Consider the following 19,600-nt stretch of genomic DNA (forward strand, 5'->3'; position numbering starts at 1 on the left):
CTATTAGGTCTAGAAGGGACTTCTATAGAAAATAGCTATAGAGACTTCTAACTTCTAACTTTAACTTCTGACTTTTAAGTTTTAGAAGTGTGGCCCGCTAACACATACCGTCCACAATATGATACTCGCGTATCGACCCGTACTGCAAGATCAGCCGAAGAGGGCTCGTGCTTTTGCGGATTTCGACCGTTCCGGTATTGTCGGAGCGATTGCCATTGTGTCCGCCCGACAAATCGTCACTCTCACAGCTTCACCTTTAGGCTGCAAAACTGCGCCAGGGTCTGGTGCCATGCGCCAGCCAGCATTTATACCTCGTCTTCGAATCTCATAACTGCCAGCGCTTCGGTAAACGTCTTATGGCCAACAACTTAATGATACCGCCAAATCTGGCGGTCGCGACTCCGCAACCATCTTTGACGCCGCGAGACCTCCCGTTGAATTTGATTGCGCTCATCATACAACATGTGCGTCTGCAGCATAATTGTATAGATCTGATATGTACTTACGATGTTGCACTAGATGGACGACCTAGGCGATATAGCACGGCTTACCTGTACATGTCGCCTTCTATATTACATGGCTCTTCCGAAGCTTTGGGAACGCGTTACGCTTCGGTCATATACAGAGGTTAGATATATGGATGGGGTACCAGAAGGCTTCGGAAGTGGCTCGCCGTTTGCTATGGGTATCAACTCGCTGGTCACAGGCAATGTAGCTGCGTACGTCAAGAGCTTTGCTTTGACCGGAGAATGGACAGAGCTGAACATGGACGAATATACGAAAGGCAGAGTTCCAGACAACGCTATGATGTTGAACATCTCGCTTCGAGCAGCATTGGACAAGATGCCGGAATTAGAGACTTTCAAGTAGGCACTAGCACAAATCGTTACTCGGCATTACTGATATAGACGCAGGTGGGAGTTGAATCCTAAACTTTCGCTCAACGTGTATCAAGGCCTAGCCCAAAGACCGAAGCTGAGCTCCCTTACACTGCGTTTCCCTTCTACTCGAATGGCGAGACCAACTACTACGATCCCACCGATGCCTCAGCTCCGTAAATTCGTCGCCTACGAATTAGACCCTCTCTCCTACCCCGATGATATATCTATCCTCATAGCCCAATCGAAGAAGTTACAGGACTTGACATTGCATTGGAATCCAAGAATTCGAAGAGATGCCGAACAGAGCGTGAATGTTGGCTCATATTTTGGACCTCTTGTAGCTTCACAACGAAAGCTTCCTCTAAAACGTCTTGGGTTCCACAATTTCTTTGCAGCTGCTACAGGCCCTGAATTTCACGAAATTGTGGATTTCCTTTTCTTAGAATGCATCAATATCCTTAACGTGAAGAGCACTAGAGACCACAGCACAGTTTTTACCGACGATACTTGGCGCAAGAAATCAATGAAAGGCACTCCATCGAATCTGAAATCATACCGGGGAGATGTACTAGACAAGCCGCATGCCCTTATGCTTGCAAAATGCTATAAGATGGAAGAGCTGATTTTCGTCAACACATCCAGATACTACGGGACGGACGGTACATCATCGTCCAATGGCACTCCTTCGACACCTAATTCGGCGGACCCTGAAACTCCTAGATTACTCCGTCCCTCACCTTTCGAGCTCGTGCATGTAGCGTCGGACTATTTAGCCGCTATCCATACGGCTCATACACATTCCCTGAAGCGGCTGTTACTCTCAGATCAGTGGCTTCTAGAACCGACTGTCGTTCGAAAGCTTGTCAAGGCGTGCCCGAACCTTGAGCAGCTAGGTGTAGCTTTGGCGGATAATAGCCCTGAATCGGCCCGTATTTTCATTCCTGATGCTCCTAAAGTCTGGGCCTATCGAGCGCTAATAAAACCGAATTCAGAGCTGCAAGAGAAGATGCACGGCATGGATCCTCAAGACCTGGAGATTCTGGTAAGCTACGAATTCTGGAGACCGGAGTACCGCAACCTGAAATTCCTCGGTATGGGATGCACGCCGTATAAGTTAGGATCTGTGGGCAAACATCCGAACGGATCTGGAAAATTTCTTCGACATTGCGAGTCACTGACTTGGGCTCAAGTGTCACATATTGAAATATGGGGAATGGACAACACCGGCTTCTTATGAGAGAATGATCGCGCTTTGTGTACCAACCTACTACTCTGGTCTGAAATCTCCAGCTCGAGCTTGAAATGAGAAATCGACGGCCAATATGAGATATAACGACAAGCAGTGGGTGTCCTACGCCTTGGAGTGCTTACTCTCTCCGGTCTTGGTCGTCGAGAGGATCTTGAACCGCGGGAATCGCGCTACGCCAACCACCGTCTCGTCAATTAAGAACTCAATACCGCACTACTGGAGCATGCCAGACATCCTAGTAGGTCCAGTACACAAGACGTGTTACTGTGATTTATTTGATTGATACCACGGGCAGCCGATGAAGGTCATAATAGGCACATGTCGATGGATATAGATCTCGGAAAAATACATAATATCACCATTGACACTCACGAACCTTGACGTCACGAGTGAACTAACGTCAGGTATTGAAACCCAACATCGCCTTCCAACGCGTCTACTATATGCCGAGCATGGCGCTATGGCAATCGCCAACTCAAGATATAGCCCAAGTGTATCTGCTGCCAATTGTCAAATTGATATGCAGCCAAATATATGTCCGGCCCGCTGGCCTTACATACTAGTGACGCGATGATCTTCTATCAATATCGATCGTGCACATCATCCCAGCCAAAACATATTTGTGCCGGAATCCACGACTGTCCATGACCGACTTCGATCACGGAACCTGCCGATCTTACAGACGACATTCGGCTCCGTTACATAGTGCATCGTAAACGCCGAGATCTTGCGAGCTTTCGCGAGGTGACGCAGGCCGCGATCGAAATTCTCTTAAGGCCTCTATTCATTTTCGTAATTGCGAACAACATAGCGTATCCCTAGGAATCTCAACCGACCAGTATGCGTCCTAGAGTTAGGAGAGGTGCACATTAGAAACCTGCATAACATCACAAACGAAAAATACGAACACGCGAGTAAGACTAGCTAGTAAGGACTTCTTAAGCGAGTGTGAAGACCGTGGAAAGGCTGCACCTGGCGCCGGAGTTGGCTGGTGGCGCCCCGCCAGGATAGCCAGGTCACAGCCCTGTGGGATGAGGAGTCGTGCGGGTCATTCCGTCCGGTGTCTGATGGAAATCTCAGGACACGAAAATTCCCTTCTTGGGAGGTAGGCGGCCAATGAGCACGCCACAGTCTTTGTGGAAGAGGGCGCTGACGGTGCGGCAGGGAAAACAAGAACGACGATGGATGGGCGTATGATCGTAGTCGTCTTATAACGGATGGCTCTATCTCGAATTGAATGAACATCACACTACTATCAGAGGTATGTGTATGACTTTCTTTTTGTGATATCTATACGCGTACATTACTTTTACATATTTGCTTTTCAGGTTTCGTCTATTGTGGCATGTCGCACTACACGGGATTTGAGGGCGATAGACCTCACTTCGTAAGTCAGTAACCTAAGCAGTGCTAGGAAATTTTATTTTCCGTTAGAGTCTGTTTGATAGGGTTTCAGGCGTTTCAAAGACCTTTCCTTTGTGATTTCTGCTTCAACACTTCTTTCTGACCTCACATGCACGCATCTGAGGTACGATGTAATAGTCTTGATTACCAAGGCATAGTCTCGGCTTACACCTTCATCTTTCTGCTCCGAAGAGCTATTCATCACAGTACCGATTGTTGGGCGAAATCAGTATCTATAGACCGTCAGTTGTAGGCGGTAAGGAGACCACCACAACTCCAGAGCAGGGCATTTGTCCACCATCAAAAGACAAACATCATATTCAGAGCCATGAACGTCGGCGGATCGACTTGCAGATAGATAACTACTCGTCTTTTAGACAAGTCAAACTAAACACCAGAACTTCAAAATCGAGGACATCAGACGTGCCCAACGTACTTTCGCAAGAAGCCGACACGCAAAGTGAAGGCGAAAGTCAGACTGCACCCAGGTAATGGTGCATGATCCTATAACATAGTCGGAAGAGCTGAGTTCCCAAGCCGAGGGCAGACTCTGGAGGATGTAGTGTAGACATACAGTCACGGTTGTATTCAAATGCTAGATCTTCTTCGAATTTAACACCGGCCTTCTATCTACACAACGCCCGGTCCACGCAAGGCCGTGAAACCAGTCGCTGCAGATTATGAGCATAGTGAAGCAGATTATAATGCACAGAAGTAGTGCTGGCAGGCGGATTCGTGATATCAAGAGTCAATGCATCACTGCACAGTGAGTCAAGTAGCGTTCTTTTTCACCGCTTTGTATACATTGTTTTATCTCTCGACATATTCGGTAATGCCTAACACAAAGCCTGGTTGCGATATATGGCAGATCTCCGATTCGCGGCTACGATACAACGGGCTTGTTTCGAACAGAGTGCGCAGCCGTAGAAACAAAGAAAATTTATCTCGCAATTCTATCAATGGGAGACTGGTACGAGCGATCTACCTCTGAGCAGATGTGTGCTATGCGCCTAGGAACTGGCAATAACGCGATAAGTGCCAACGATATCATCACCGTTCTTGATAGGCCCTAAGAAATGTCAGAGCGGGTATCAACAACAGGTACTCCTATTAACTTACAGCAGACCTCTCCTTCAACCTCGCCATCATCGCACTGGCCCTTTCCTGTGCTACAGTTCATGGTAGCCGTCCAGCCGACCTTACCAGATTGACCTGCAGGTACTGAGAACATCACTTGTTTAGATGTGCTTTCGGACTCAGTAAACTCTGTGCTGACACCAAGACTAAGAATATCGGCAATGCCTAAACTCATCGAGGTGGACCACTGTTGCGTACGTTCTTTAGTGATCGCGACTGAAGTTCCTCCACTGCCGCCTTGGACTTCCTGGTCATAGACAATCTGCACGTTGTCTGCAGGCTTTGTGAGAACCTCGCCTCCTTGCCAGCTGTTCTTGGTGCAGTCACGCTTGGACAGGATACTACGTGTCTGATGCTTCGCTCCCTGGAGCTCTGGTGGAGGGCCAACCTCAGCAGGCTCAATAATCGTACCGTTGGCATGCTTCAGGTATACACCACCGCGAGCACCGACAGTTACAGAGCGAGCACCACCGAGTCCGCGGATCATCTTTGCTCCAGCACTGTCACAGTCGGTACCACAGCAAGTCTGAACCATAAAAGATGACTCCATCGCCAAGGCGACACATGCCGGCTGCTTGAAAGCACCAATGGCAACACCACAGCCTGCGAGATCTGTACCGGCAGGTGTCTTGATGATTGTAGCACAGCCTGGCTCATGTGCTTGCACATCGAAGAAGACTGAGTAGCCACTTTGCTACGATTAGCATTCCAATCTGAACGTTGAATATTACTTGAGACTCACCCTCCCTCCGTACCCTGGTACCCTTGATTGGCGAAAACATCTTCCGAGTTGTAGACGACGCATTCTGGGTAACCGGTTCCAGCACTGGCGACAGCAGATGGACACTGCTCACAGGTGTTTTCGGTACACATGTAGAATGGATCTTGCGCAGCCACAGATGAGGCAAGAGCGGCTATAAGCACGCTGACTGAGATTCTGGAAGGCATCATAGAGACTGGTTTGGAAGCAAAGATTGTGTGAGTTTGAAGGTTTAAACTGTGATGAGGACGAGTCTCTGGGGGAGGCAAAGTAAGTTTATATATTCTTTGAACCCTCCTTCCACAGAGATTAGATTTTTGCAATTGCTCCAAGGAGCCTAATCAAGTTGATATCCTCGTCTCAGATCTCCTGAGCAGCCCTCCTGAACAAAACAATACATGTCATCAAATTTTACGACCATCGTCATCACCGACCTGATTTCTCGTTTACATCAGTACAATGATGTAATAAGGTTACCCCAGGATTGACGCTTGCTCCCACAAAATAACGCTTCATCCTACGTGTTGAGCGATTAGGTACAAGAATCGTTCCGCGGCCTTTTAAGCACTGTAAACAGTAGTAGTTTCGCCTAACAGCGCTAATTTTACCAACGAACGTAAGTTCGCCGCTAAAGCTTCCAATCCTACTCCACGCCGTCGTGGCTATCACCACCAAATCGTGGGTCCAGATCTTGGCATTCACAGCCTTGGTGCTTTTTCATTTGGAATGTGGTGCTAGATCTACGATTCGACTCGCCTCCTGATGTTACTAACGACTTTAACTTAGATCCTTGATACAATCTCCACGAATGGCAAGTCTCAAATACGTAAAATTTGACCATGCTCCTCGTGATACTGTCAGGAACGTGCCGAATGGCCACGATGGAGCCAGGAGCTCGCTCAACGGTCAATGTGCTGCCTCTTGCCGGTCCGCGAGGCTGGATATGCGATTGTAGTATTCAAGGATCAGTCTAGCCTGTCTTGAGAGCATCCTCCGTCAACGAATGCTATCATTCGAGACGCTATCGCTAATATCTACCCATACACATGCGAGTATCCCGACCTCGTTCGTCGTCACGTGGCGTCTTTTCACTTGGCATGCATGCAAATAAACATCCCCATGGGGCTGGGAATCCTATGGTCAATATCGTAGCGTACAAGTCGACGTCAGAAACCCAAACTCAGATGTTGGCCATCGAAGAATGCCTTTGCATTTGGCTTGACCCAACAGACCATGGAGTCCATGAGACAATAAACTATCTGTGATGAAGCTAGACCTGAGGGAAGAGGTGACATCGTGGGCAAGAGAACGGATCCATGAGGATTTGGAATTGAGCAGTTCCCATCAGGAGCAATGTTACACTAAAGATTTGTACCATTAGAATATCACGAACTTGTGAGGACTGATGGCAATCCCCGTAAGACTAGCGTAACATAATCTACAATCTGAACTCCACACTCATTGAGCCTGAATTCTGGTATAAAAAGATGAGGCGTGCCTCTTCTCCACCTATTCCATCATATTCCTCTTAGACGATATACTGCGCCTACTGAATCCCCTTCTTTTCAGGTCAACGAAAAAGCTTTTTGCCTCAAGTTTTCACGATGCTCTTCCAACACTCTCTTGCCACCCTCATCTCTCTCTTCGCCCTCACCTCCGCCATACCTCTCTCAGAGTACAAAGCCCAATACACTGCCTCTGAAATTGAGGCCCTGCAAGCTCGTCAAGATCAAGAGTATAACTTCTGGTCTGTCCACACCTCCTTTTTCTTACACAAGGCATCGTCACCCCAGCAAATATTTCATCAGTCGCCCTTTGAGATATATTGATATATTAACGTCCGCAGGCGCGTTGACTTCTACACTTCCGGCTGTGATGATGAGCCCGCTAGTGGCTTCAGCGGCATGAACGACCAGATTTTCGAATGCACTGGTGGAGCTGAGGGTGGATTTGTATGTGCCTCATATTCCCTTCTCCCATTAATTATGTGTCATACCTACCTCTAGAGCCTCGTGTTGAGGAACGCCGCACTGACGTCTTCAATCACAGCACAACGCCAAGATGACTGATATGGCGAAGAACGGCCGTAAGGTCGTGCTGTACTCTGATCTTGCCTGTAGGAATGAGATTGGACAGGTTCTCAGGGATGGGACTTGTGTTGCTGCGGCTAGTGATGTAAGTTCTCATTTGACTCGTGATGTGAGAGTGCTAATCTATGGTAGTCGGTCATCGAGGGTTACGCTATCGTGCCGTTTTAGACAAGTGACACAAGAGTTTGAACGCTGTTTGTGACTTCGAGCATACTGCACCAGTTGTTTAGATTCACTCCATAGTTATGTAAAAAGATCGTAATAAGACTTGAACCCCTCTGCGCTTCACTATGAACACCGACCATACCAGAAACGCCTCACATGCAATAGCCGCTCCGAACAAAGACTCACTCCCATCTCAGTGGGTATTGACAGCATAGAAGTTCCAAAGCACACACCCCTTGTCGCCGCTTTCCAGGAACGATCCCAGATCCAGCTTGCTCGGATCACTTCCCACACATTGCCCCTTTGGCTCTACTCCCATGACTTTCCTAAGGTACCTTTTGCACCGATCTCCGTGAATCTCGTACTTCTGTCGTGCCCCACAGCCCCAGTTTTGAGGTGTGCCAAAGTCCTGATACGCTGCTTCTGCTCGCACGACAAGGTCGCCAAGGCTTCCTTTGTCAGTGACTCTCTTGCCGTCATTGGTGTAGTAGTAGGCGCATGCCGCCATACCGTCCTGAGCGCACGTGTCCTGAATAAAGGCATTGGACGCCGGGATCTTGTCAGGGTCCAGCGTGTACGACTGGCCGTCGCCGGAGCGGTCGCAGAACTGACTGATGACGTCTTCGGCCATTTCAGGACTGATAGCGATGTGCTCGCCCTGGCTGATAAAGCCCTTGTCTTTGTTGTCTGGATAGCAGGAGAAGACGTCTACACCATTGGGGTGGAACTCGAAAGCGCCGCAATTGTCTGTGTCCGTGGTGATGCCGCCGTGCTTATAGTTGACGCTGCCCGTGTCGCAATTATCGACAGTTTCGCTGAGGTACTTGACACAGAGGTCTTTCTCGATTGTGTAGGATCCACTGCCTGTACATTTGTCTGAGTAACTGGCTGTGAAGGCGGACTCCTTGATGTAGCTGCCGTCATCCTTGGCCTTCAATACATGGCCATCCTGTGCCGTGCAGAAGTTATTGATCGCGTCTATTGCCGCGTCACGGTACATGTATTTAACAAAGATGTCACTAGAAGGGTTTTTGCAGCTAGATTCAGTCCTTGGATCGGCGTTGACCATGAAGTTGTAGGTGCCGCAGCCTTGTTCGAGGGAGCCACCACCGAACATCGAGTGAGAATCATACTGGCCTATGTCTATCATCAGTATGTTGAGATGCAATGCGGTCTTGTGATTCAGAACTTACACATGGAAAGAATTCTGCCAACAGCGTCGTTACAATTCTTGGCGCATCCATCATGTGTGCTAGAATACTTAAAGTCAAATTTCACTCGTACACTCTGAAGTTTGTCGTTCTTCCATGAGCTATCGTTTGGAAGGTCAGGCTGTCCAATCTCCTTGCTCTGATCCTTAGTAAGGTCCATCTTGCAAAACACTTCTGCAAGCGCCTTGATGTATCCCGGATCAGTTCCGCGTAGCAGTTGGTTATTGCTGCCATACTTCTCACACTTAGGCGCAATCTCTTCGGCGTTATCTGGGGGTGAGCCCGCAGTCCATTGTGGCTGGTTGTCAACTTTCTTGAAGTCCACTTTTGAGCCACCCGTGGGGAATGGACATGACGGTGGGTCACTTGTCTTTGGAGGGTCTGTCGTCTTTGGGGGCTCGTTATTCTGGCTTGATGTACTATACTCAGGAGGGTTCGTTGGAGCTGGAGGCTCGCCAGGTATAGGTTTGTATAACCATGCAGCAAGGGCACCAGCGGCGACTATACCAGCACCAGCAGCAACGGCGATGGCAACAGTCTCTACAGCGCCATTTTCCTCCGTGAGTGTAGTTGTGACGGTGGTTGCGGCCGTGATAGGGGGCACTAAGCCACTAATCGCCAAGGATGTTGGTGTAAATGTTTGGACAACCGTCGACCCATCGGCACCAGTATTTGTGAGTAACACTGGAGTGACTACAGGTGTCGTTACTTCAGGTGCCTCTTGCGGAAGTGGTTTGGCAGCCACGTCTGTGGAGTATGAGTTCCATAGTAGGAGATAGGTAGCAAGTCGTCTCTTAGAGAAGGGGGTTCGTCCAAAGAAACTCATAATGGATGCAATGCTGAGTTGTGCAGTGAAGATTGTTCGGATATACATTGTGACAAGGCCATGGCATCAGAGAGATATATAGAGATGCTTCGTAGACTTGTTCGTGACTTGCTCAGTGAATGTTCATAATTAGAACATCTCTTGCATCCGCTAAGGAGGATCTTCATCGTTGATAGAAGCTGAAAGTCTGACCAACATGCTGTTTCAAGATTCATGAATCCATACCATAGCCTCATAGAGGCTATTCTCATCATAAAATGTGGATACGACCGTACGGTGGGGTCGGTGTTGTAGTCTGGAGCATAGAGAGATCTTAGAGCTAGACAACTATAGTCGATTACCTTTTGTGTGAAGATCGGCAATCGCCGCAAAATGGCCGTTAATAGAAGCTTATAGTGGGGCGAGGGGTAATCCCTGTAGTAGCGTGGTAGGCGCAGGCTTACTCCCAGATGAACCCCCCTCAGCCTCTGCCCTATGGCATCTATACGCTTAAGCATCTCACGTTATCTAATCGTCGCTATAGCTCGTACACATCCACTGTTGTGTTTCATGTGTAGTCTAAAATCCCGAAGATCTAAATTTGTGCTATGTGCGATTCATCCGCTGCCCCTTCAGCATGCTATCGTGACCTTGTTAGATCACAACATCCCACATCCAACATGGAACCGACAATGAGCCACTCAAGCTCGACGCGAAAATCTAATTTTGACCTTCGGCGGATCATAGTCACCCCAAATGTCACCGCCGCAGTCGCAAGATCCCGTAAGCAGAATGGCCGAGTCTTGATATATAGAGAGAAAGTTATGAGCCGATTAAACAAGACATTCCAGAGCATATCCTATTTCCTTCTAAGTCGACGAGTACAATGAAGTCCTTACTATTCCTCCCATTCTGCTCTCTTTGTGCGGCACTGGTTGTTTCGACTCCAGACAATGTCAAAGCTACGCATATCGCACCTCGCGTTGGCCAGTCTTTCACAAATCCAGACAACGAGCCTCAATACGAAGACCCAGTGACCAAGGCAAAAGTGGATAAGGCTAAGATTCTGAGTGGTGTAGGCCCCAAGGAAGCAGACGATAGGTGGTTCGATTGGGACGAGACCTGCACTGATGCCGACCAACGCAAGATCATCTTTCAGACCTTCGAGCATACTATTCTGATGGCAGATTATGGGGCTAGTCATCTTGATAATCTCAAGAAGGGCCTTCCAGAACCAGTAACGGATGATGCTTCAAAGCCGAACGACAATAATCGCAAAGCTATCTTCCAGACCGATCCCGCCTATGCCCAGATGTTTAATGGACACGACAATCGTATAAAATATGTCCGAGACACTTTTGGACTTGTGTCAAGCGAGGCACAAAAGGCTCCTGGTGCTAGAAATGGACAGAAACAGGGAGCTCTACGTTTCATTTGCGATAAAACTGGCGCAATCAGGAGCGGAGATGGTACGAAAGGGGCTTGCGAGTAAGTTGTTACAGCATCTGACAACGACTTACTTACTGGCTGACAACATACTATAGTGGTGGCACTCAAGCCTTTACTCTTGGTCCCTATGATCCAAAGTATGAGCCAACTATTGACATCAAGTGGAGCTTCGAGACTTCGTCCAGCATCACGTTTTGCCCACCATTTTTCGATGACAGCAAGTTCCCCAACATAGCCGATAGAGTCGGCCTCCCACAGGATCAGCAGACGTTGGACAAAGTCGATAACCGGGAGCGGATCTTGCTACATGAGTACACTCATCTACCGTGGGTCCGAAATCTTAATCCTGGGGCGAATCTTGACTTCATCGGATACCAGAATGCGGCGCAGGTAATGGCGAAGTCGGGTTGGGGACAGGCTAAGAAGACTCCAGACAACTATGCTTGGCTCACTGTATATGCCTACTTTAACAATGACGCTGGAGGCTGCCTGGACGATGCATGGCCTAAAGGTGAAGATAAACCTTGCAAGCTATGATACATAGCGGGCATACAGTGGTGGGGTTGCTAGTCTCGTGTTACATTGAAGTTGCTGGAGTTTTTTTGCCTAGTCCTGAATATATATCCTGAATTATCTCAACTTGTCTTCAAAAGCTCCTCGTACTCTTCTTGCCCAGGTACACCATAGTCATACCCAGACGGTGGCGGGTGATGATCCACGTACGACTCCTCGGTCCAATTCACATTAGACACGGGACAGTCTTGTATCAACGCATGGATCTCCTCAAGATTAGCATAAGGACTGAACATGTCATTTCCCTCTAAGATATTGAATCCTCGTACTTCTATTCGAGCGAGACGAGGAAATGACTGTATGGTGAGTACTTTCAAGACTTGCCCAAGGAAAGAGGCGGCAAGAACGAGGACATTAGGCTGCATGTATGTTGAGAACGTGAGGCGATCTGTCCCACAACCTGAAGAGTTGGGCTCCTCGTAGTGAATTGAATCGTTGCCAAAGTACAGGACGAGTGATTCGAGTGATTTCCTGGTCTTGAGCATGATTCGAACCGTGTGTTGATACATGGTCTCGTAGTTCCGAAGATCAATCTCCATGTTGATTGGCGCTAACTTCACTTCCAAATGTGTAAGTGACAGGGAGTGGGAAGATAGTAAGCGTAACGGAAACCACATGGGACCAGGAAAGACGCATGCGCTCCCTGATTCCTGCCGCTGGAATAATGCTTCATCAATAGGGCCAGATATCTCCGCTCTGTTCTTTAAATTGGGAATGTAAGGATCCGCAAGATCCTCAAGCATAGGCAGACCTCCTGGCAATGAACCCTCGTCTCCTAGATGGTCTAAGCGCAAGCTACGAAGATCGCTCGGCTCGAGGGCTGTGATGATGGCTCTCACAAGTTTCCGATTCATAGATCCTACGAGCCGGAGATCAGTGACAGCAGGAAACAAACGTGGTGGAGGTTGGCGACTGTATTCGATCTCACGTTCGCCGAGTATTTGTGCTAGGTCCAATCGAGTGACACTATTGAGCCGATCAAAGACCACCCAAGTTTCGCGGTCAATATCCGTAAGATCTGAACAATCCGAGTACACGAGTGTCCAAGTGAAGGAGTGGACATGAGTAGCGAGCTCTGGTCGGTCTGTCATGAGCTGGAGGAATGCGCGCTGGCGAGGAACCAGATTGCCAGGTTTGAATTTGTCATTGAAACTGGCGTACACAACAGGCATGACTACGTCATCCTCAAACTCAGGCAGTCTACCTCGATTGTGGCAGCTCAAGTCGACATGATAAAGAAGATATGGAAGGGAGAAAGCGTGCCATGCGGTGCAAGTGAGACCAGCTGCGATCAAAGACTCGCTGTCTCCGACCAATGTTTCGAAAATGGACACTAGAATGTCAGATGGTATTTCTGGCATCTTCAAAGATGGCGCCATCCTCTTATAAGTGATGGAATTAGTGTCGTGTTGCGTAAGATGTTAAAGCGAAAAGGCGTAGTTGCCTTCTGTATCGGTATCGACAAGCGTTTCAAGTCGCTTTGGAGGAATGAAGTGACGACCCCATCGAGGAGGTATAAGTTGAGGTTTTGGCTTCATGCGATGATGATGGAGGGTGAAGACAGGTCGGGGACAGCTTGGCCACACTGTTGGAGAAGTGAGATAGTGGTGTTTTGGTGGTATTCTAGCGCTGACAGGATCCATTCAGCCTCAGAGGACCCCACTAAGACTCCTAAATTAGGACACGATTCCCTGAACCTTGCGAAATACACATACTTGTACTTGCGATCAATAGGTGAAAGCATATTCTATCAATCGATGACGACCGGTCTCCATCGACAAGCAGTGTTGAGAGATGAGGGCGAAGCATTGCAACCGCATATACCCTTCTATTTATGCCATACGAGGCTATGGAAACATGAAGAACTATCTCATCGACCAAGCGCATGCTTCTCCTCGTAAATGCCGCATCATGTCAAGCTGACCTGTCAACAGGCTCTCACATGGTTTGCCATCCCATCGCCAGCAATATGCAAAGGACATCTACCATATTAGACATTTAAGGCATCCCACAGCATCATATTGCCACGCGCATTCCCTTCCTGGGGTCGCTATTCAGTCGCGCTCGTGATGTCCGAAGACACACGTCGGATTACGACAAACCCCGTCTCTGCTCTCCGCAGCCCTGCACTCCTTCGTGCGCGTCACCAGCCACAGTGCATTCCACTCCTTGTCGTCTAGCGGCCGGCACGAATGCTGCTTCCGACACTTCGGCCCACCGACCTCTTTACATTCCCCTCGCAGGAATAGGTATGGGCATAGATTGCCCTTACGTACCCAGTCGAGCGCCTCTTTGTTGACCGATAACAAACGATCCACGCGCTTCCCACGTTTATTGTACAGAGGAGGGCCAAGGCGCTCGGGATGGGCCTGAGAGTTTCGGTAGGTCTGCGTGCCAGTGGCAGTCTTGATCCCGATGGTAGTAATAGCGGCCAAGGCCGCGCCAGCAGCCAGAGGCACAGGCTTGGGCTCCCGTGGAGCAGCAGCGGCAGTATTTGTAAAGACTTGTGGTAAGGACAAGGCATGAGATGCTGCTTCGGCATAAGAGGTTACTTCACCGGTCTTTACGGAGTATGAAGGTTCTTGCGTCTTGCCGTTCCTGAAATGAGTCGCAGGGTCGATAAAAACTGTGTTGAACTGAGTTGTGCGGAGCGGACCCAATTGCTCGATGTCGGCTTCACTGAGAGGCGCAGAGGTATTGCGCAGCATGGTCATGCGGTGGAGACAGTGCACGTTCATGTCAAATGTCGCGAAATGCTCCGTTGTGTCAGATCCGAGGCCGAGTCCGAGGATAATATGCTTGCAAGCGTGAACTTGGAGGTGGAAGTCCAAGACGCCTTGAAACGTTAGTATGAAGTCCGTTTGGATGAGATGAGAAACACTTACCGCGTATCTTTTCCGCAGCGCGGCCCTTGCTGGGCCCGACGTCCGAGAAGTCACATAGTGGAAAGCGACCAGAGAAACCACTAAAGAAAGGACGAAGCTCACTGACTGAAGCAGCGCTTGCGCCTCTACTGAGCATGCTCTGGCAGAGTCCTTCCATGTTGGCGTATGCCTTGACTACGACGTCGATCACGTCGTTGTCAGTGATATTCAGCTCGAGATATTGTCTGATAGCACTGTTCAGCTTCTCAGCTGCGATGGCTCCACTCTTACCGCTCTTGGGAGTTAAAGCGTCGCGGAACTGTACAATTAGCGCGCTGTAGGCTTTGACAGAGAGAGAGAGAGAGTGTGTGTGTGTGTGTGTGTGAGAGTGAGAGAGAGAGAGTGAGAGAGAGAGAGAGTGAGAGTGAGAGAGAGTGAGAGAGCAATTGTAACTTACCACGAACGCATCAGAGCTTGCGTCCAAGAGGACCAGAACATATGGCTTCACGCCATCGACAGCTCCAGAGCTACCAGTGCCCACGTTAGCCGTCGCCAACGAACCAAACTCTGTTGAAGTCGTCAGTCTCGAGACAGCTTGGTCTGACCGTGGATAGAGTTGCAAGCGGTTCATGATGTGCTCCAGGGCACCGCTATTGGAGTCGACGGGAGACAAGTCTCCATTCTGTACGATGGACAGCTTCCATTCCAACAGTATCTTCGCGTCTACGGCGCGTTGGCGCTCGATAAGAGCTTCATCGCGCTCCTTTGTGGCTGTAGTCAGGAGTTCAATAACGCGCTAAACTTTTGTCAGTAGCTACGAATATCGAGGTGCTAGTCTTCCTTACAGCAATGAAGCCCTGGCGCTTGCGATCGAAGTCACTGTACTCAGCCAAGAGTTCTGGGACAGTCTGAGAGCTCGACATGACGTCGAGCCGAATATTTCTTGTTGTCAGATAAAAGATGTTTCAGACATTGAAGTGTCACCTTGGTCGAAGTAGATTGTTGAAGATATAGAAAGAGAGTTGTCAGGCAACAGTGAGCCAGCAAAAATAATGTAGAGGTCCGAGGTGCGAGAAGCATTAAGCAAATTTCATTGTTTTATACCCTGTGTGGTCATTTGCCTACCGCAGCAAGCACCGGCGCTAATTGTCTGTGGCACAGAGCGATTGAATGGTTAAAGTGAGTCTCGTGAAATGTTTGTTCACCTGCACTAAGCGTGGCGGTGCTACGCTGAGCCTTAGGTCTTAGGCAACAACAACAACAGCAGCGGCAGGACCTGCTGATCCTGGACAACGGATGACCTACATTTCTTAAGGGTATCGAAGGATCTTCAAAAAAGACTTAACGACAAAGCAGCAGATCAAAACAACTTACTTAGTAAGCAGCGAGTGAGTCAAACAATGCATCCATGGAAAAGGTCCCAATGCTTCGCTATCTCATCAGAGTTTAGTATATTGTGCCATCTTAGTAGCCAGGTAGGTGAACTCGTCCCAATAGCATTGAACATTAAACAGAATTCGCAACTGTCCGCGAGCGATGCCAGTTTGAGTGCTGTAGACAGCAAATATTCACCATACGTGTCATTTGACGAAGAGGAATTCACAATATGAGGAAGCTTGTGCTTTACAAGCATCACATCTTGCCATACTTGCTTGACCACATCTAGGAACGCCTTTAAAGTCTTTGGATGATGCCGTAAGAGGTAATGTTGAACTACATATACTCCTGAGCTCGCACATGTCAATGATTCAATGGATGAACGACGCAGACCGAGTTGCACATGATCTATACCAAAATATTATGATCAAGAATCCCGTCTCCATACCTTTCTATTCATTATCGTAGAGGCCAGATTGACCGCCAACACAAAGGTATCAAATCACCTTGTCAAATGTTACCTTCCTCTGCCTACAGATTTACCTACATCTGCGTTTCATCGTTCCTTCCTTCACTGTGATGGTATGGTGCTAGTCGTCATGAAACGATCATGCTGTTATTCATCATCATAGCATATTATCATCGTAGAATAATATAAGAGAAACTTGCGAACAAAGGCATGCGTGAGCTTTGGAAGGGTAGTGAGGAACGCGAAGCATCTTAGGAAACTCCCATCATACACTTGTGTGCTATGCTAGAACGAAGGGCAATAGCAACAAGTAGAATGGGAAGTCCTGTAATAGTGTCAGTACTCTAGAGGGCAGACACCTTTAGCATATAAGCATACAATCGGTATGAGATAAGTAAGGAAAGGTATTAATATACTCGAAACTATTGGGCAAGTGTCACGAGTTATCTTTCCCACGTGCCTTTGTAACACAGTTAATATCGGAATGAGTCACAGCCTCTTTTCACAGTGTCACAATCTTACTGGGGTTCTCCGAGTCTTTTGAATATATGATTAACACGAGACTAAGACACTAATTGAACGACGAAATGCTTCACTACTACAGTGTGTCAACTTTCTTGTATCCGGCACAGTATGACCGAGGCACAAGCAATGACGGAGTCAAGCTCGAGCATAGCCACTTTTATATAGTTCTTCTCGATTGGAGAGAGCAAATATAGGTAAATATACATAACCCCAGCTCCTTATTGAATCGCCCATCGTAGGATGATGCAGTGAGTGGCTTTCCTCAATTTATGTACGAGTGATGAACAACGTTTTCTTGGATGGAACAAAGGAAATATATTCATCAGGCACTGCCTGCATAGTATAAGCGTATTGACGGCGGACCAAATGCACGCCTGTTAGCGGGGTGGAAGGTCAGATGAGTATAACGAAATGCTGATTCCGGGTAAGGTCAATGATCTCATTTCTTTGGAGGCTGCACTACGAGCTCTGTGAGAGGGCCGTAATGACAGAATCTTCGACATTCTATGGTTTGGCCGTGATTTCACCCTCCAATCAAGGCTCTTAAACTATTTGAGATAACATCATGTGGAATGAGAGGAACCCCTAGATATACTAATCGTCACTGTCATTCTGAATACCATAGGTTATTCGCACCACCCTTACGTGAAGAGTATAGAAGACTATATTCGTGTTAAGAATCCACTTTCTCATGAAGGACCTATGCAATTCGAGGTCATCTATCCACTAATTATTTCAATGCGGAAGTAGATGCATCTTCAGTCGTACTTTTAAGATCATGATACGTAGTATATGGATGATTGCCGATGGATGTATATACTTGTAATGGTTGTTGCGTGCTTAGAAACAGGCTGTAGAACTGACAGTATACATATATATATGAGACGCTGCATTAGAAATCTTTGAGGAAATAGCATAGTGTACGAGGGAAAAAAATGTGAACGAGGCACTCCATACTTCACTAACCGTGTACTTAACCGCGTCTATCTTCAATACTTACCCCTATCAAAACAGCATAGTTTTAACAATCATCATCACAACAGAAGGGGCACATCGCAGATTTTTCCGCCATGTATAGCATCCGTCCCTAGCCATTTTCCCATTTCAAAAATATTACTCAGTCTTACTCACTAATGCGAGACACATCTCCCACTGTGTCAACCAGCACAAGAAACGAAGGATACATCGAAATGTTTCCCCGAGTGCAAGATGGCAATTTTGCCAGTGTTGTGGATACTTACGACTTGAGAGGCGATGGCAAGCATATAAATATGTGCGGTTGCAATGAAGTATTATGCCGGGTTGGTACTGTTCAATTAGATGACTTGGTCACACCACCCTATAGTGAATGAGCTAGGGGTTTCAGCCTTTAGATAAAGTGTCAGCTACACTAAACGGCCGTGAATGTCGCAACAAACATCTACCTGGAACACATACAGATAACCATCAGCGCGACCTCACACCAATACACATCACCATAGAATAGGTGCCGGGTCGGCGCATCAGCTGGACATGTGATTAGACTCAGATCTCTAGATCATGCAGAAATGACAGTAAGAGAGGACTCGATGACCTAATGTGAGGTGGGTAGGACTCTCACACGGAACTACACTAAGACACAGTGCTCGTTATCAACGTTACCAAACCTCTAATACAGAATATCACCACGGAAATCCCGTGCCAAACATAATGATTGCATTGCATCCTTTACAGATACTCATAGCATGTAATAACGTCATGAGCTAAAACAAGATCACCAACGTGTTCTTTGTTGAGGTTGTAAAGGCGCCATCTCGCTGCTTCAACGGAAAATCTCTGGTGTGGTGGATCACGGTCCAGAAGTAGAAGAAATCATAGTATATTCTGCATGATTTCTACATCAAGGTGGACGCCAGGCATATTTTCCTGGCTCTTCCTGTTATCTACATCGCAGAATAGCGAATGAGCTTGTATGTTTTAGGCTCGGTTGACGATATAGCATACCTGCTGGGAAACGTGGAAGACTATTCGTTAGCGATTGCAATACTGATCGTTACTATCACACAATACTACACATTGTTATCACACCGCACTGTCATCAACGACATTGGGCCGCGAAGTTCTCCAAGCGAGCAGAAAGATGGAATCAGTTCCGGTTCGTGTACCGGGCGCTTCTAGCAAAACCGCAGAGTGGTTTATATCGAAGCGGCTTGTGATATCAGGACATGTATCAGAAATCAGTTCTACAGATATCAGGTTTATGGATGTGCTCTCGAAATTAGTATCTGACAAACATGTGACAAGTGTCGAGTAAAGAGGTGCATTCTCTTACGGTGACTGCCTGGCATCACTACCTAAATACTTGACAACGATAGACATTTGCCTGACTAGGCACTGTTAATGAAATAACGAGATTGTGGTACACTGAGGTACAACTGAGAATATCAAACTTTATCTACTGGCCATAATGGGAGTATTGTATAATCTAAATATGCACACAAAGAAGGAAAGCTTGAGGAATCTTAAGACGAGGGCTTGCAAATCTGCATCTATCGAACAAGTGGTATATTAATGCCCGTTCCCAGACGCCTTATTAATGCTTGTGGGAATGCCTTGAAGCCTCCTAAGTCCAGATTGGTACAAAGGCCGCCTAAATTGCGAA

At 47.7% G+C, this 19,600-nt stretch overlaps 8 protein-coding genes across 8 annotated transcripts; 4 read left to right on the forward strand and 4 right to left on the reverse strand.

Moving 5' to 3' along the window:
- Positions 1–356: 356 nt before the first annotated feature.
- EJ05DRAFT_485199 (uncharacterized protein) lies at positions 357–2,118 on the forward strand (the record flags this gene model as incomplete). Its single annotated transcript, XM_033745422.1, has 3 exons — positions 357–464; positions 520–866; positions 915–2,118. 3 exons carry the CDS (start codon positions 357–359, stop codon positions 2,116–2,118), a joined length of 1,659 nt encoding a protein of 552 aa, XP_033601582.1.
- A 2,426-nt stretch (positions 2,119–4,544) lies between these two features.
- On the reverse strand, positions 4,545–5,619 carry EJ05DRAFT_485200 (uncharacterized protein; the record flags this gene model as incomplete). The annotated part of the gene is made up of 3 exons (XM_033745423.1): positions 4,545–4,603; positions 4,654–5,360; positions 5,414–5,619. The coding sequence occupies 3 exons, from the start codon at positions 5,617–5,619 to the stop codon at positions 4,545–4,547; spliced, it is 972 nt and encodes a 323-aa protein (XP_033601583.1).
- A 1,416-nt stretch (positions 5,620–7,035) lies between these two features.
- Positions 7,036–7,689, forward strand: EJ05DRAFT_499561 (uncharacterized protein; the record flags this gene model as incomplete). Its single annotated transcript, XM_033746861.1, has 4 exons — positions 7,036–7,178; positions 7,278–7,383; positions 7,481–7,606; positions 7,654–7,689. The coding sequence occupies 4 exons, from the start codon at positions 7,036–7,038 to the stop codon at positions 7,687–7,689; spliced, it is 411 nt and encodes a 136-aa protein (XP_033601584.1).
- Positions 7,690–7,726: 37 nt separating this feature from the next.
- On the reverse strand, positions 7,727–10,051 carry EJ05DRAFT_475364 (uncharacterized protein). Its single transcript, XM_033743783.1, has 2 exons — positions 8,880–10,051; positions 7,727–8,823 (listed from the first exon to the last, which is right to left on the reverse strand). The coding sequence occupies exons 1-2, from the start codon at positions 9,721–9,723 to the stop codon at positions 7,880–7,882; spliced, it is 1,788 nt and encodes a 595-aa protein (XP_033601585.1). The 5' UTR covers positions 9,724–10,051; the 3' UTR covers positions 7,727–7,879.
- Positions 10,052–10,220: 169 nt separating this feature from the next.
- On the forward strand, positions 10,221–11,754 carry EJ05DRAFT_509995 (uncharacterized protein). Its single transcript, XM_033748144.1, has 2 exons — positions 10,221–11,190; positions 11,247–11,754. Exons 1-2 carry the CDS (start codon positions 10,589–10,591, stop codon positions 11,686–11,688), a joined length of 1,044 nt encoding a protein of 347 aa, XP_033601586.1. The 5' UTR covers positions 10,221–10,588; the 3' UTR covers positions 11,689–11,754.
- Positions 11,491–13,523, reverse strand: EJ05DRAFT_333933 (uncharacterized protein). The gene is made up of 3 exons (XM_033740866.1): positions 13,440–13,523; positions 12,090–13,386; positions 11,491–11,870 (listed from the first exon to the last, which is right to left on the reverse strand). The coding sequence occupies exons 2-3, from the start codon at positions 13,101–13,103 to the stop codon at positions 11,787–11,789; spliced, it is 1,098 nt and encodes a 365-aa protein (XP_033601587.1). The 5' UTR covers positions 13,104–13,386; positions 13,440–13,523; the 3' UTR covers positions 11,491–11,786.
- Positions 13,524–13,532: 9 nt separating this feature from the next.
- Positions 13,533–14,937, reverse strand: EJ05DRAFT_475366 (uncharacterized protein). The gene is made up of 2 exons (XM_033743784.1): positions 14,610–14,937; positions 13,533–14,560 (listed from the first exon to the last, which is right to left on the reverse strand). Exons 1-2 carry the CDS (start codon positions 14,764–14,766, stop codon positions 13,779–13,781), a joined length of 939 nt encoding a protein of 312 aa, XP_033601588.1. The 5' UTR covers positions 14,767–14,937; the 3' UTR covers positions 13,533–13,778.
- A 3,923-nt stretch (positions 14,938–18,860) lies between these two features.
- EJ05DRAFT_334021 (uncharacterized protein) lies at positions 18,861–19,179 on the forward strand. Its single transcript, XM_033740868.1, has one exon. It carries the CDS (start codon positions 18,901–18,903, stop codon positions 19,114–19,116), a length of 216 nt encoding a protein of 71 aa, XP_033601589.1. The 5' UTR covers positions 18,861–18,900; the 3' UTR covers positions 19,117–19,179.
- The last annotated feature ends 421 nt before the right edge of the window (positions 19,180–19,600 follow it).

The sequence above is a fragment of the Pseudovirgaria hyperparasitica genome (genome assembly GCF_010093815.1).
Source record: "Pseudovirgaria hyperparasitica strain CBS 121739 unplaced genomic scaffold EJ05scaffold_6, whole genome shotgun sequence".
Classification (NCBI taxonomy): Eukaryota; Fungi; Ascomycota; class Dothideomycetes; order Acrospermales; family Acrospermaceae; genus Pseudovirgaria; species Pseudovirgaria hyperparasitica.